This window comes from Ruditapes philippinarum, unplaced genomic scaffold (assembly GCF_026571515.1).
Source record: "Ruditapes philippinarum isolate M1 unplaced genomic scaffold, ASM2657151v2 ctg294_1_1_1_1, whole genome shotgun sequence".
Taxonomy (NCBI): domain Eukaryota; kingdom Metazoa; phylum Mollusca; class Bivalvia; order Venerida; family Veneridae; genus Ruditapes; species Ruditapes philippinarum.
In genome coordinates this window covers 22,066-40,454 of record NW_026860937.1, presented here as the reverse complement: position 1 = coordinate 40,454, position 18,389 = coordinate 22,066, and the positions used below count along the sequence as shown (strand labels likewise).

The 18,389-nt window shown below is 32.4% G+C and overlaps 2 protein-coding genes across 3 annotated transcripts; both read right to left on the bottom strand.

Moving 5' to 3' along the window:
* Positions 1-109: 109 nt before the first annotated feature.
* On the bottom strand, positions 110-13,321 carry LOC132713977 (uncharacterized). 2 transcript variants are annotated; one of them, XM_060696715.1, is made up of 10 exons: positions 13,079-13,321; positions 4,486-4,571; positions 3,936-4,038; positions 3,474-3,579; positions 2,600-2,713; positions 2,037-2,144; positions 1,501-1,586; positions 1,111-1,186; positions 642-722; positions 110-288 (listed from the first exon to the last, which is right to left on the bottom strand). In XM_060696715.1, exons 1-10 carry the CDS (start codon positions 13,237-13,239, stop codon positions 259-261), a joined length of 951 nt encoding a protein of 316 aa, XP_060552698.1. In that variant the 5' UTR covers positions 13,240-13,321; the 3' UTR covers positions 110-258. The 2 variants fall into 2 exon arrangements, with proteins under 2 accessions (XP_060552698.1, XP_060552699.1); XM_060696716.1 differs by lacking the exon at positions 13,079-13,321 and adding an exon at positions 4,785-6,312.
* Positions 8,083-12,234, bottom strand: LOC132713986 (uncharacterized). Its single transcript, XM_060696724.1, has 7 exons — positions 12,193-12,234; positions 11,566-11,679; positions 11,021-11,128; positions 10,480-10,565; positions 10,208-10,283; positions 9,739-9,815; positions 8,083-9,377 (listed from the first exon to the last, which is right to left on the bottom strand). The coding sequence occupies exons 1-6, from the start codon at positions 12,232-12,234 to the stop codon at positions 9,747-9,749; spliced, it is 495 nt and encodes a 164-aa protein (XP_060552707.1). The 3' UTR covers positions 8,083-9,377; positions 9,739-9,746.
* Positions 13,322-18,389: the final 5,068 nt, after the last annotated feature.

Genomic DNA, 18,389 nt, shown 5'->3' with positions numbered 1-18,389 from the left:
ATAAAAATTGAAACAATTTTAACAGAATTAAGAAACGGGGATAGGAGAAAAAGAAAATTACAAACACATATTTTCTAGTTATCTAAAATATATTTAACTAGATATTTCGATTTTCTTCTTTGATTCGTAAAAAATACCCATTTCAAATGGGGAAAAAATAACAAATAAAAACCCCATATGAAATGGGAAAAATAACAAATAAAAACCCATTTGAAATGAAAAACAATGATGTCAAATGGGAAAAAACGAAGGAGCTTTTCAGTCCATTTCCAAACTTGGTGTCTTGATCTGAAAAAAATAAAATATGGTTTGCGTTATGAAGTTTATATCAAATTTTACTATTTATATATAGCTGTAAACAGTATTTAAAGAATAAAGAACTCCCTATGGTAAAATACGAAACTCCATGTTACAGTCTAGCTACTCCATGATATAGTCGGTTGACTCCGTGTTATTTATAAAGTTCGCATTATAAAAATAACAAGTGCATAATTGCAAGTTTCAAACGAATTTACGTATGTCTTTGTTTATTTTTTTATTTTTAAATAGCGGCAGTTAGCCAAAATCTTTTTCGGTCAAAATTTCTTTATAGTTTAAATGAAAAATTAAAGATAGAAATCTTAGTTAATAATCAAACAAACCTTTGGCTTAATATCTTGTTTGTTAATTCTGGTGTTAACATATTCAGGCTTCTCAATCCATTCTTTCTCACATGGTATGTTCTGAAATACATAAATGTTTGTCAATTAAAATGAGATATTCTCACATTTTTTACATTTTTCTTCATTTTATGTGTGTGATAATTTTAAAATGCTTCAATACTGTTTACAGTACACCTCGGTTATAGAGAACCTGCCGGGACCTTGTGTTTGTGAATGCTATATCCGAGGTGTTTCTTATAACCAATTTTAGTGATAAATATTGTGCGTAGCATGCGCATCAACTCAACAAAAATAATCACTTTTTGATTATCTTATAATCATGTCATAGTTTTCAAATTTAATGTCCGGCTAAATAAGCGATATAGCAAAAATCATATATGAAAATAAAAGTATGGAATTATAACTTACATAAAAACAAAACAAAAAGAAAGAAAGAACAGATTCTTACCGATGCATGTCTAAACTTGTATGTACGGCATGTTTGTTTGTATACTTGTGTGGCAAGTTTGTTTACTTCTGTATCACTGTTAGAAAAAAAAAAACACATTGTCTTTCAATAATGAATAAAATGTACATTTCTTGCAGTCAAAGAATTACAAAAAAGGTCAATGGTCAATGGCGAAACAGTAAGAAGTGCATGAAACAACGACCAAAATAAAACATGTCATGATTGACTAATGAGTAAATAAATGGATCAATCAATCAATCAATCAATCAATCAATTCAATATTGTGTTCAGTGTATTGTTTAAAAGGTTTAATCATCTTATGTATATAAAAAATATACAACAAAGTTTTTTCTTTTCCAAATAAATTGTTTTATCAAGAAAATAGCTTACCTCAGATTTTGTCTGTTTTTGTTCATCAAAGTTCTGATTGTATCAGTAAGCATCTCAACTACATCAAGTTCAAGGTCGTTTGACATCTGTAAAAAAGATATGTTACAATACAATTTACAAACTGTAATTTACAAAGCAAGTACAATTAAGTGAAAGTCTATCCTTTAAAATAAGATATAAAACCGCTATGACAGTAGACCACACATTGGAGAAAATAATAATTATGATATTGAAAATAATATTGAAAATAATAATGATAATAAATAATAATAATAATATGGCCAGTAGTTTGGACGGCTTAAAATTTATTCATATGACTTTAACGTAGAAAAAAAACACACAAAAAGTTCTAAATAATATTGATAATAATAATAAATAATATTTATAATATTTTTAATATGAAGTATATGTTTGTACAATATAAACATGGTGTAAGTTGACGCGAAAGTTTCCAAAACACGCACTTGAATTGTACTACCAATGTAATGTACCTTTAATATTATTATATAAAAACTGTATGATATGCGATAACCTACCTTTTGAATTTTCTCTCGCAAACTTATCTCAGCTAAGAACTTTTTCTCAAAAGCAATATGGTCTTTCTCGTGCTTGACCATCCATTTATTATGTACCAATTCCATATCCTGTAAAAATAAACCAACATTATGGTCTAATAATGTAAATAAAACTTATAATTCGTGAACTGTATTTTTCAAGATGCCATTATATGAATGAAAACAAGTATGTATTAACACAGAATTTGTACAAATTGATGTATCTATCATTTATTGTACATTGTTTATCCATTTACGTATAGCAACTTATACATATATATCTTAATCTGCATGTATATTTGTGATTTTTTTCCATATAAGGTATTCATCAAAAATGAAAATGTATCATTGTAAAAGTAAATGAAAACAGTTCACAGCTTTAACAACATCAACAACAACAACAGCAACAAAAATAATAACAACAACAAACAAACAAAAACTCTTGCACAACTGTTTTGACATGGAATTTCTGTTCAAGAATTGTTAAAAGATTTTATCTTTATAGTCAGTAATATGGGCAATAAAAGCAGTCAAAAGCCCCATACCTCAATTGCTGCCTCTCTTACTTTAGCCTCGTTCTGGTTGTAACGTAACGAAGATCTCCGTGTCTCTAAAATCAACTCATACTTTTGCAGTTTTGCCTTTGACTTCCAACAATTCTGAAAATCAAGGATATTTTATATAAATCTAAGAATCTGGAAAGAAAGTGATCCCTCGGAAGCATTAATCACAACAAAATTACATAAGAATTGCAGACTCGGTTTGATTGAGTCTGTACATGAATACTGAATAAGTGCAACATCCCTCACGCCCCCTAGCACCGGTTTGAGCGGTACTCAATTCTTAACACGTAACACGTAATAGTGCCGGTATCAATGATCCCGAAGGACCAGAAAAATATAACAACACTGAAGTGAAGTACGGGGCAACTTTTTACAGCTGCCACACAGCACTTGACACCTGCTGTTGTGAAGTATAAAAATCTGGAAAGAAAGTGATCCCTCGGAAGCATTAATCACAACAAAATTACATAAGAATTGCAGACTCGGTTTGATTGAGTCTGTACATGAGGAATACTGAATAAGTGCAACATCTCTCACGCCCCTTATCACCGGCTTGAGCGGTACTCAATTCTTAACACGTAACACGTAATAGTGCCGGTATCAATGAACATTAGTGTTTTGTAAAATGATGCATTAATCAATTATATTAAAATACAATACCATGCAACAGAATACAATTAAAAACTGATATTTTGTTCATAGCTTTGCAAATAAGAAATCAATTAATTTACAAACTATGGTATATTAACATGATTATACTGATTTCTAAATTAACTATTCAAATATGATATGAATGGTATAATCACGTTGCAATGTTTTGTTTTTTAGAGCGTTCCTTAGTAAAGATAAAACTTACCATTCTAGCTTCTCTCAATGCAAGCAGGGCTGTTTCATGTTTCTTAATGAAGTGTACCAGCGTTCTTTTGCGTTCTTTTAAAACTAGGTGTGTCTCAGAGGAAAACCTATATTGGCAGACAAAAATGTTAATATAAATCAATAAGAAGTACTAAAATGTATCACTTACTGCAAGTTATAGTATAAACGTAATTCAATTTGTATCATTTATTGTGACCACAAACACCTCAGACATTTTAACAACGATCGTTTATTGCAGCTATACAATTTAATTTTTATCATATTTTGCGAGCACATGAAAAATATGTTGTTTTTTATACCCACTGAAAAACAGGTTATTATTAATACATATAATTTTACATTGTATTTTCATTGCATTTTTATATTTGTTGCACTGTTTTGTATTTTGGACCGAATGCCTATGTCACAAGAATAAACTTTATGTTATGTTGTAAAATCTTACAGTGTATCAAAATCTTCATCAGTACTAATGATATCATAATCTTGTCTAGAATATTTCAGAACAGAGTTTCTCAATGTTCGCAGGAAAGTGGTTAGTCTGTTTTCTAGAGAAAGAGACAGATAGAAAGAAAAAGATAGAAACAATAAAAAGAAGTAAGAAAGAACTTAGAAAGAAGTATACAAAAGAAGCCTAAGTAGAAACGATGCACGCCGAAATAATATATATCTGTAGACAAAAGCAAATTGAAATGACGGGTGTTGAAAATAAGCACAGTGTATCTTAATTTTAAGGCCGTTCGTGGGTTCACTTCACAACACAGAAGAAATTTTCTTGTTTTAATAATCTGCAGTTCATAATGGTTTGATTACTGATTTAGAAAGAAAAAAAAAAAAAATTGAGAAGTTTTCTAACAAGACGAAAATGATAAGATAAAACTAAACGTAAAAGAACTCAAACTAAACGAAAAGGAACGACAAACAAGACATGTTTAATGATAAAGGTGAACTATTCTAAGCACTTAAAATATTCTTCATTTAAGAAAATCACAAACCTTGCTTAACTTTCACTGCCTGGAAAATCGGAACTGTAATGGGAACGTATCCGGTAAATACAGATAAACTGTTAAGACTGGAAAATCTGTAATAAATAAATAAATAAATGAAAAAGGATGACTAATGAATGAAATAAATTAAAACCTAATCAATAGATACATAGATATTTGTGGCTTGATGATATGATTGCACAGGAATTGTTAGTTTGTTTATCTTATGCCAGATCTATTTGCACTTGAGATTTCTTTCTTTCTTTTATTACGAACCTATGGTGAATTAAAATTGAAATTTCACTTACATTCCTCCATCTTGGGTCAGCATAGATATTTTCGGTATAAAAACTTCCTCCATAACTGTCGATAATCGTTAAATATCGCTGAAAACTGCTAAGTGAATAAATTCGCTTTGCTATTGCTGTGGCGTAAATGACAATGTCGCGTAGAAACGACGTCAGCGTCATGTGGAAATCACGACGTCAAATCTCGTTTCACGTGATCACGTTTTTTTGTTTTTTTGTTTTTTTTACTGTTTTATGCATCCAATTCCGCTTTCTATATTTAAAAGATGGTTTATAATGTGATGAAACATCGATTTTCAAAAAAATGATTTCGTCTGATGCGGCATTAAAGTAGACGTCACAGTATAATACATGAAGGCTTAAGACCTAGAGCATGTGCATGATATAATCTGTGAAAAACAACGAATGCTAATAATGATTTTGATTTTGTTTTTTACCATTATTTCAGCTATACGCAAGATTTTTTTTCTTAAAGGAAACAGGTTGAATTGGCGTGAATCCTTTTAACAAGCTATTGGCAATATTTAAATTTTGATTGTATTTAGTATTATAATGCTATTTCCGGTATTTTTCATTGTTTGTGTAATGTTGTCTATATTGTAACCCCTCCGGCAAGGACTGGTATAAAACGTTTAGGCACAAGATTACAATTACTCCACAGCACCACTCACATAGTCAACATAACTCCATAGCACCACTCACGTAGTCAACATTAATCCACAACATCAATAACATACTAGTAGTTAACATTGTTTCACTGCACCACTTATATAGTCAACATTACTCACATAACGGTACTCACATAGTCAACATTACTCACATAACAACACTCACATAGTCAACATTACTCCACAGCACCACTCAAATAGTCAACATTACTCCACTACATCACTCACTTAAAAAGAACCACTCACATAGTCAACATTACTCACATAACAACACTCAAACATTCAACATTACTCAAAAGCACCACCTACATATTCAACATTATTCCACAGAAACACTCACATAGTCAACATCACTCCTCTGCACCACTCACAAAGGCAACATTACTCACGGATCACCACTAACATAGTCAACATTACTCACATAACACTACTCACACTTTCAATATTACTTCACAGTACCACTCACATAGAAACAATACTAAAAAGCAACACTCGCATAGTCAACATTACTCCATAGCACCACTCACATAGTCAACATTGCTCCATAGCACCCCTCACATTGTCAACATTACTCACATAACACTACCCACACATTCAACATTACTCCACAGTACCACCCACATAGTCAACATTACTCAAAAGCACTCACAAAGTCAACATTACTCCACTGCACCACTCACACAGTCAAAATTACCCACAGAGCACCACTTATATAGTCAAGATTACTCACATTACACTTCTAACACATTTAACATTACTCAAAAGCAACACTCACATAGTCAATAATACTCAAAAGCAACACTCACATAGTAAACATAACTCCACTGCACTACTCACACAGTCAATATTACTCACTGGCAGTCACACATAGTCAACATAACTCCATAGCACCACTCACGTAGTCAACATTAATCCACAACATCAATAACATACTAGTAGTTAACATTGTTTCACTGCACCACTTATATAGTCAACATTACTCACATAACGGTACTCACATAGTCAACATTACTCACATAACAACACTCACATAGTCAACATTACTCCACAGCACCACTCAAATAGTCAACATTACTCCACTACATCACTCACTTAAAAAGAACCACTCACATAGTCAACATTACTCACATAACAACACTCAAACATTCAACATTACTCAAAAGCACCACCTACATATTCAACATTATTCCACAGAAACACTCACATAGTCAACATCACTCCTCTGCACCACTCACAAAGGCAACATTACTCACGGATCACCACTAACATAGTCAACATTACTCACATAACACTACTCACACTTTCAATATTACTTCACAGTACCACTCACATAGAAACAATACTCAAAAGCAACACTCGCATAGTCAACATTACTCCATAGCACCACTCACATAGTCAACATTGCTCCATAGCACCCCTCACATTGTCAACATTACTCACATAACACTACCCACACATTCAACATTACTCCACAGTACCACCCACATAGTCAACATTACTCAAAAGCACTCACAAAGTCAACATTACTCCACTGCACCACTCACACAGTCAAAATTACCCACAGAGCACCACTTATATAGTCAAGATTACTCACATTACACTTCTAACACATTTAACATTACTCAAAAGCAACACTCACATAGTCAATAATACTCAAAAGCAACACTCACATAGTAAACATAACTCCACTGCACTACTCACACAGTCAATATTACTCACTGGCAGTCACATAGTCAACATTTCTAAACAGTACCACTCACATAGTCAAAATTACTCGAAAGCTACACTCAAATAGTCAACATTACTCCGAAGCACCACTCACATAGTCAACATTACTCCATAGAAACACGCACGTAGTCAACATAACTCCACAGCATTACTCACATAGCTAACATCATTTTTCTGCACCACTTACATAATCAACATAACTCCAAAGTCAACATTACTCACATAACGCTACTCACAAAGTCATCATTACTCCAAAGCACCACTCACATAGTCGGCATTACTTCACAGCACTATATTCATATAGTCAACACTACTCAAATATTCAACATTACTCATATAATATTACTCATTCAGTCAACATAACTCCACTGCACCACTCACATAGTCAACATTTCTCAACAGCAACACTCACATAGTCAACATTTTTCAACAGCTACACTCACATAGTCAACATTACTCCACAGGTACACTCACATAGTCAACATAACAACATAGCACCACTCACATAATCAATATTACTGCACAGTATCACTCACATAGTCAACATTACTGACATAGCACAAATATAGCGTTTAGACGCGCTAAATGTAAGAGTTACATTTTAGCCGCGTCAAAGAATAAATGATTGTTTTCTCTCAAAATATTTTTGTAAAAAAAAGGGAATTAGAATCAACCGTTTCAATTAAATTCCCAGTTTAATATGAAACATAACACCAAAATCTTTGTCTCTATTTATTCAATTATTAGATTAAAACGTTTCATCTGAGACTATAAGTAATTCAAGGTTTCGTTCAAACACATAAGTCTTAAACATGTCGACAGACGTTATTATTGTAAAGTAACATCGCCTCCTGGTCGACCCTGTTGTTTGTTTCTAAAAGTCATTTCATAAACCACCTCTCCTTTGTATTCTAACAGACATTCAAATAAGGCTATGTTGGGTATTAAAAGGGAACTTAGGGGTTCAAAATTCGGAAAAAAACTTATCTTATGAACCAATACATCATTCATTGAGGATTATTTTGCGGAAGTGTGTTTGTTTTATGTCATCGTGGGGCGTGCATCTAGCTTTAGAACCATCTCTCATAATTCAAGGGAGTTAATATGATCACGTATTTTGAAATTTTCTATCAAGTATTCGGCGATGTTTCAAAACGCACTCAAGGCAACAATTATATACGGTGGCACAAAGGTTACATGTGTGTGTTTTCATTTATCTCGTGCGCACGAGATACTATGTGGTGGCCACGAGTTACTAAGTCGTGGACACAAGATAGTTAAGTCGTGGGAACGAGAAACTATATCGTGGCCACGAGTTACTATATCGTGGCCACGAGTTACTAAGTCGTGGCCACGAGATGGTTGAGTCATGGGAATGAGATACTATGTCGTGGCCACGAGGTAGTTAAGTCGTGCGCACGAGATAAATAACCAATCAGATTACACTATTTATATGAGTTTTCTTAATTAACTAGACATGTACTTAGTAACTCGTGGCTGCGACATAGTATCTCGTGGCCACGTCATATAGTATCTCGTGGCCACGACTTAATTAGCTCGTGGCCACGACTTAGCAACTCGTGGCCAAGACATAGTATCTCGTTCCCATGACTTAACTATCTCATGGCCAAGACTTAGTAACTCGTGGCCACGACATCTCGTGCGCACGAGATAAATACAAACGCATACATGTCACCTTTGTGCCACCGTAATAATACCACACATTGGACTTATTTACTAAATGTTTTAATGGCAAAATTGCAGATTTTTTATCGTAATCATCAGCGGAATAAACATTGTTTCCGTTCTTATATTTACTAACTGATGGTTTTTGGACAATGATGTCGATAATGTAATATTGGTCAATGTTATCGGCATTGTCATTTTGTCTGGTTGGTTCGAAGCACACAGATCTTTTTGATGAACCAGTTCAATATCAAAATTGTTGTGAAACAGATACTACTATAGGCGAAAAAGAAATACAAACACATTTTTTCTAGTTATCTAAAATATATTTAACTAGATTTTTTTCACGAAAAAAAAACCCATTTTGAATGGGAAAAAATAATAGCAAATAAAAACCCATATGAAATGGGAAAAAATAATAGCAAATAAAAACCCATTTGAAATGAAAACACAATGATGTCAAATGGGAAAAAGAAGCCTTTCATTCCCTTTCCAAACTTGATGTCTTGATCTGAAAAAAATATGGTTTACGTTATGAACTTTATATTACCTTTTACTAAATATAAACTGCTGTATAGCTGCAAACAGTGTGTATTTAAAAAATATAATAGCCCGAATATTTAAGTCTCCTTACGACATAATACGAAACTCCATGTTACAGTTTAGCTACTCCATGTTATAAATGAATGACTCCGTGTTACGTATAAAATGCGCATTATAATATCCAGACATTCATATCATTGTCAGTTTCAAACGCCCACTATAGTTTATGTTTATTTCTTTTTTAAATAGCCAAACTCTTCTAAGTTCAAATTGTCTTTATCTTTAAATGAGAGAATACAAAAAGGAACCTAATCATTAATCAAACAAACCTTTCTCTTTAAGTCTTGTTAATTCTGTTGTTTACATATTCTGGTTTCTCAATCCATTCTTTCTGACATGGTATGTTCTGAAATACATAAATGTTTACCAATTTAAAAAAAAGAAAGATATTCGCACATGTTTTACCATTGTTTTATGTGTGTGATAACTTTGAAATACTACAATAGATATGCCGATACGATTTACAGTAAACCTCGGTTATTGCGAACTTGCCGGGACCATGTGTTTTTGAATGCTTTATCCAAGGTTTCTTATAACCAATATAAATGATATTGTGCGTAGCATGCGCACCAACTAGACAAAATAAATCGCTTTTTGATTATCTTATAATCATGTCATAGCTTTACACATAGTTCTCAAATTCAATATTGAATTAAATAATTGGATATAACAAACATTATGATTATATCAAATAAACGAATGGAATTATAACTTACATAAAAAAGGGCAGATACTTACCGATGCATGTCTAAACTTGTATGTACGGCATGTTTGTTTGTATACTTGTGTGGCAAGTTTGTTTACTTCTGTATCACTGTTGGGAAAAAACACTTTTTTTAAATACTGAATATTGTGTTAATTTCTTGCAGTCAAAGAATTACAAAAATGTGGTCAGAATTATTTTTTTAACAATGTTCTAAAGATTTTAACATGGTAAAATTACATGTATCATAGAAATATCCAACAATTTATTCTTTTCCAAAAATTGTATTATCAAGAAAATAACGTACCTCAGATTTTGTCTGTTTTTGTTCATCAAAGTTCTGATTGTATCAGTAAGCATCTCAACTACATCAAGTTCAAGGTCGTTTGACATCTGTAAAATAGATATGTTACAATACAATTTACAAACTGTAATTTACAAAGCAAGTACAATTAAGTGAAAGTCTATCCTTTAAAATAAGATATAAAACCGCTATGACAGTAGACCACACATTGGAGAAAATAATAATTATGATATTGAAAATAATATTGAAAATAATAATAATAATAAATAATAATAATAATAATAATATGGCCAGTAGTTTGGACGGCTTATAATTTATTCATATGACTTTAACGTAGAAAAAAACACACAAAAAGTTCTAAATAATATTGATAATAATAATAAATAATATTTATAATATTTTTAATATGAAGTATATGTATGTACAATATAAACATGGTGTAAGTTGACGCGAAAGTTTCCAAAACACGCACTTGAATTGTACTACCAATGTAATGTACCTTTAATATTATTATATAAAAACTGTATGATATGCGATAACCTACCTTTTGAATTTTCTCTCGCAAACTTATCTCAGCTAAGAACTTTTTCTCAAAAGCAATATGGTCTTTCTCGTGCTTGACCATCCATTTATTATGTACCAATTCCATATCCTGTAAAAAATAAACCAACATTATGGTCTAATAATGTATATAAAACTTATAATTCGTGAACAGTATTTTTCAAGATGCCATTATATGAATGGAAACAAGTATGTATTAACACAGTATTTGTACAAATTGATGTATCTATCATTTATTGTACATTGTTTATCCACTGACCTATAGCAACTTATACATAGATATCTTAATCTGCATGACATTGTATATTTGATTTTTTTTCAATATAAGGTATTCACCAAAACTGAAAATGTATAATTGTAAGTAACAGTTCACAGCTTTAACAACAACAACAACAACAACATCAACAATAATAATTATAGCAACAAAAAACAAACAAAAACTCTGGCACAACAATTTTGACTGGGAATTTCTGTCCAAGAATTGTTAGTAAGTAATATGGGCAATAAAAGCAATCAAAAGCCCCATACCTCAATTGCTGCCTCTCTGACTTTAGCCTCGTTCTGGTTGTAACGTAACGAAGATCTCTGTGTCTCTAAAATCAACTCATACTTTTGCAGCTTTGCCTTTGACTTCCAACAATTCTGTAAATCAGAGAAACTTTATATAAATCAAAGGGAAAACCTTTAAAAGTTTTGTAAAAATAAATCATTGATAAAATTATTTAAAAAACACTAATTTTTTTTAAAAATTTATAGTTCAATATGATATAAAAAATGATCCTTTTTTCTTTTTTAAAATCAAGTTTTAATGTTTTTTTTTTAAAGAGCTTTTTCCTTTAGTTAAGATAAAATTCCCATTCAAAGGCTTTTTTAAATTTGCAAGCAGGGCTGTTTCATGTTTTTAAATGAAGTGTCCCAAACGTTTTTTTTGCGTTTTTTTAAAAACTAGGGGGTTTTCTCAGGGGAAAAAACCAAAAATTGGTAAAAAAATTAAATATAAATTTCAAAAATAGTTTTAAAAAGAAAATTTTTAAGCAAATAAAAAAATCTTGCACTCAAAAGTGTAGTTTTTTAAAAGGGAAATCACTAAAATAAACTCCCAAGTTATAGTGAATACCTAAATTAATCTGTACCATTTATTGTGAGCACGAACACCTTCGAGACAATCTTTAAATTTTGCAACAGTTTGAAATTCATTTCAACGAGTCGTAAATGATACAGTGCAAAAAACTAAAAAAGAACAGGAACTGCGTTTAAAGATACATGAAGGTGAAATATTCAAGCACTTAAAGAATTTTTCGTTTTTAGAGAAATCACAAACCTTGTTAACTTTCACTGCCTGGAAAACTCGGAACTGTAATTGGAAAACGGTATTTTCGGAAATGTTAACATTAACAGATAAGAGCTTGTCAAGACTGGAGATTAAAAACCTTGTAATTAATAAATAAGGAATTTTAAATAAATAAAGGTGAGTTTTGAAAATTGATATAAATTAATAGTCGCGATTAATCAAACTAATTACTTAAGAATGAATATTGAGATATAGATGAGTGTAATGGTTCATTTTAACAAATTGTAAAAAAAATTTTGTTAAAAAAAATGTTTCAAATTACATACGTAATTCCAATTTCCCAGTACCTGTAGTTCATATATAATAGGCCGGTAGTTGTTTCCTAACAAAACATCGTTTCCTGGAGAGTTACTAGACTCCCTTCCTCCGCAATTTACAAATCAATTGATAAATTAATAACAAAATAAATATATAAATTCAAAAAAAAGGAAGGCTAGATGAATAAATAAATAAAATAGATACATAAATAAACAAGCAAAATGATGAATTAACATGGGAACGAATGAATGAATTCAATTTAACCTAATAAATAGAAACAAAGATATTTTTGTCCTGTTGATACTGATAATATGATTGCACAGGAATTGTAAGTTTGTTTCTCTTTAGCCAGATCTGTTAAGCACTTCAGTTTTTGTTTCTTTTCATACTAACCTAATGCATGTATGGTGAAATAATGGAATTTTCACTTACATTCCTCCATCTTGGGTCAGGATAGATATTTTCGGTATAAAAACTTCCTCCATAACTGTCGAAATCGTTAAATATCGCTGAAAACTGCTAAGTGAATAAATTCTCTTTGCTATTGCTTCGGTGTCAATGACAATGTCGCGTAGAAACAACGTCAACGTCATACGTAAATCACGACGTCAAATCTCGTTTAACGTGATCACGTTTTTTTTTTTAAAATAAATGTTTCATACAATCACTTCCGTTTCCGAGATCAAGGAGATGGCTTATATAGATGTTTTTAATAAATCCACACAATAACTAAACACACAATCTTTAGGAAGTTCTGTTTAGATTGACTTTGCGCGCAAATCGCACAGTCTATTCTACAGTGAAATTTTTTTTTCACCAACGGCTTTAATGAAAACATGTAATGAAACAAGTGATACAGCTGTCTTGTAAGAATACAAATGTAGCATCGTTCGTAAAATGTTTTGTTATAAGGAATAACATTGGACGACCAGAGTTCCGCATACAGGGAAATGTCTTAAGGACAAATGTATATCACAAGGACAGTTATCATAATGAACACGAATTTCTATAAAGAAATTTCCTAGCTTCCTCCGAAACACTTGCCAGCACTGGTGCACGTTGATTAATTAGTGACAATTTGTGATATTCCACCATCTTTTTTAAAAATCTGTGCCGAAACACGACATGGCATGTAGAAGACAGGACATGTAGAACGTGTATTTGAAAATAAATTGTATTCACCAAAGTTGAATCATTCAAAGGACCAGTTTTAATGTACACAGTTGTTCCAGAAATTTATGCTGTTTTGTAATCTTTTGATGTCCGGATACGTTATTATGTATTCATAAGTTTAGTAAACCGATACTTTTGATAGAAATAATGTACAAATGCTTAAACACTTGAAAATATGCCAAAACACGACAAAACGTGTTTTAAATAGCTTAAATATTCAAAATCTGTCCTTTTGCCCCGTCGCTAGTAACGGTGGTATATTTCAAATGAGTCTTGACAACGGTTAATGAAATTTCTAAGAAAAAAACTGTTCTCAGTAATTTAAATAGACCTATCTTGTACTTATAAAGAAGGAAAATGTCCAGCCCAGTTCAAAACCTCACAACCTGGTTTAATACTTTTATGTCGCCAAAACAGTATCAGCTTCCATTACAGTTATTAAACTTTGTTTTATAAAGGTATGTACCTGCAATAATGTCGTATTTTTTAGATTAAATACCAGTGAATTTTGTTTGAAATTGTTAAATTACCTTTAAATGTTATCAAAGTTACATAGTCGACCATCATAGCCCATCATACAGTTTCCATTGAGAAAAACAAAAACGTGTTTAACTTCCGTGACCAAAAGTTTAGAGACATAGTGAGGTACAAGTTCCCTTTAATGATTCATAATGATGTTTAAGGTTTACAAGTGTTGTTTTTTTCTAATTGATATAAATATTAAAAATCTGTTTTCAAAGAACATTTTTTTTAACTTCCGTTACTGTTAACTTCCGTGACATTTGTGGTTAATGTTATCCTACCTTTGCTAGGATGATGATAAAGGATTGTTGAAACACTCTAAATGATTGTTTAGTTCGAAGCCAGCAAACTTTAAAAGAAAATCAAAATCAAAACAAGAGGGCCATGATGGCCCATGATCGCTCACCTGACCCATCAAACTCATCCAAACATTTACCTAGACAAGCATTCTGACCAAGTCTCATGACAGGTGAGTCAAAAATGTGACCACTACAGTGTTAACAATGATTATCCATATTTGAGCAGTGTGACCTAGTTTTTTACCCAGGTGACCCATATTCAAACTTGACCTAGAAATCATCAAAACAAACTTTCAGACCAATTTCCAGGATACTTGGATGTAAACAGTAGCAACTAGAGTGTTAACAAGATTTTTCTATTTTTAGCTCCTGTGACCTAGTTTTTCATCCGAGATGACCCATGTTCGATTTAATCCCAGCAATGACCTAGACAAGTTTCCTGACCAAGTTTGATGACAATAGAGTCAAAATTGTGACCACTAGAGTGTTAACAAGGTTTTTCTATTTTTAGCTCCTGTGACCTAGTTTTTCATCTGAGATGACCCATGTTTGAACTCATCTAAGCTATCACCTAGACAAGCATCCTGACCAAGTTTGATGATGATTGAGGCAAAAATGTGACCGCTAGAGTGTTAACAAGGTTTTTCTATTTTTAGCTCCGGTGACCTACTTTTTCATCCGAGGTACCCATGTTCGAACTCATCCGAGCTATCACCTAGATAAGCATCCTGACCAAGTTTGATGATGATTGAGGCAAGAATGTGACCGCTAGAGTGTTAATAAGGTGTTTCTATTTTTAGCTCTTGTGACCTAGTTTTTCATTCAGAATGACCCATGTTCGAACTCATCCAAGCTATCACCTAGACAAGCATCTTGACCAAGTTTGATGATGATTGATGCAAAAATGTGACCGCTAGAGTGTTAACAAGGTTTTTTCTATTTTTAGCTCCGGTGACCTACTTTTTCATCCGAGATGACCCATGTTCGATTTAATCCCAACAATGACCTAGACAAGTTTCCTGACCAAGTTTGATGACAATTGAGTCAAAATTGTGACCACTAGAGTGTTAACAAGGTTTTTCTATTTTTAGCTCCTGTGACCTAGTTTTTCATCTGAGATGACCCATATTCGAACTCATCTAAGCTATCACCTAGACAAGCATCCTGACCAAGTTTGATGATGATTGAGGCAAAAATGTGACCGCTAGAGTGTTAACAATATTTTTCTATTTTTAGCTCCGGTGACCTACTTTTTCATCCGAGGTACCCATGTTCGAACTCATCCGAGCTATCACCTAGACAAGCATCCTGACCAAGTTTGATGATGATTGAGGCAAGAATGTGACCGCTAGAGTGTTAATAAGGTGTTTCTATTTTTAGCTCTTGTGACCTAGTTTTTCATCCAGAATGACCCATGTTCGAACTCATCCAAGCTATCACCTAGACAAGCATCTTGACCAAGTTTGATGATGATTGATGCAAAAATGTGACCGCTAGAGTGTTAACAAGGTTTTTCTATTTTTAGCTCCGGTGACCTACTTTTTGATCCGAGATGACCCATGTTCGAACTCATCCGAGCTATCGCCTAGATAAGCATCCTGACCAAGTTTGATGATGATCGAGACAAAAATGTGACTGCTAGAGTGTTAACATGGTTTTTCTATTTTTAGCTCTTGTGACCTAGTTTTTCATCCGAGATGACCCATGTTCAAACTCATCCGAGCTATCAACTAGATAAGCATCCTTATCTAGATGATATTTATTTATTAGATACTTGGATCATAACAGTAGCAACTAGAGTGTTTACAAGATTTTTCTATTTTTAGCATCCTGACCAAGTTTGATGATGATTGAGGCAAAAATGTGACCTCTAGAGTGTTAACAAGGTTTTTCTATTTTTAGCTCTTGTGACCTAGTTTTTCATCCGAGATGACCCATGTTCGAACTCATCCGAGCTATCAACTAGATAAGCATCCTGACCAAAGTTGATGATGATTGAGGCAAAAATGCGACCGCTAGAGTGTTAACAACTAAATGTGAACGGACGACGGACGACGGACAATCATCGATCCTAAAAGCTCACCCTGAGCATGCTCAGGTGAGCTAAAAAAAATTAAATAGATCTAGTCTAATGAAAAATAAATATAATAAATAAATAAATAAATAAAAATGCAATAATGTAAAATCAAAATTAGCCTCGATCGTTGACTGGTGAGTGTTCATTAATACCCTGTACAATTTAACTCTAACACCAGTTTTAATCAAAAGATAAAGTTATTTTTGTGAAAACTTTAGTTCTACGAATGCAGAAATGTATCAATATGAAAATATTTGTACTTCCATATACATATTTGATGATGTTGATGTCGTAGGAAAGTGTATCTGTACAGTAACGGAAGATAAATTCGAAATTGATTAATTTATTCGTTGGCAAAAAGATACAACTTTGTTTTGAATACAATATTTTTGTACATAAGCATATACAATTATTACCGATGTAATTTTTATGGTCAATACAGTAGAAACACAAGCAAGGATAACGGATGCGGTTTTGTCTTCCTTCAATCTGCATATTGACAAAGTTATTTGACAGAAAGTAGCACTCTATCCTACCATTTTTAAAAAAAAAACTTCATGTGACATTTACCTAACGTTCATCTCGAGAATTCTGCATATGTAAATTGTGTGGTAACGGAAGTTAATAGGATTCTGGTCTGCTTCAATTAACCAGTTTGCTCCCATTATTGATACAGAAGAATAATCATAGGAAAGGGCAAAACTAGCATATTTTGTCTTGTTGCATGACAAAACGCCTTACATATTCTAAATATTCAAAAAGTTGTTAAATCATGATTTGATGTCAATCGATTTTATATCATTTTTCATATCTGAAAACAGCATAAATTTCTGGAATGACTGTGCAAAGAAAGCCCTCCTGTATATGGCAAATATGACATAAAAAGGGATGTATTCATATCATGCTTATTTTAAGCAAAATCATCAGGGCATTTGTGTGTTTAGTTTTATGGCGTACCAACACAACTTATGTCATATGGCGCCAAAACAGGAAAAGACCCCAGATATTGCAAAATCAGGCATTTGTACGAACGAGTGGGACCTACAAGAAATAATGCAGCTTTTTACTATTCACCTGCCCTCGCAATGCCTGGTCAAAGTAGTTATATGCTGCACCAATTATTTTATTTATCCATTTGTTTATTTTATTAATTTATATACATCACAGACACGTGTTGATAGTGACAGGTAGCGGGAATAAAGTGGGCGTGGTCACATATTTAGATAGTATTAAGATAAAGAATAGAATAAAGATGAAGCGTGGTACAATATACAAAATAGTCCATTTTGTATTTTGTGGAAATCGGCATTGATTTGATCTAGAGGTATTTTACCAGGGCATGTTTGATTTCAGTCTTCGTCGGATGTGTTACTTGGGTTAAAAATGGTGTACCGGTTGAAATATAATAAACATCATACATGTGAATTCTATGCAGATAGAAAGTGACGTTTTCATTACTAAGCTACCTACCTGTGAAATCAGAACATTTCATCTAAACTTTTAATCTGAATACATTACCTTGCTAGTGCTTTGGCGTCAATGACAATGTCGTCGTGAATAAATAAATCACGACGTCAAATCTCGTTTAACTTGATCACTGCAATTAATTTTGCAAATAAATGTTTTATATATGTACTTCTGTCTAGACCAATAAAATGGTAATTGATATGGT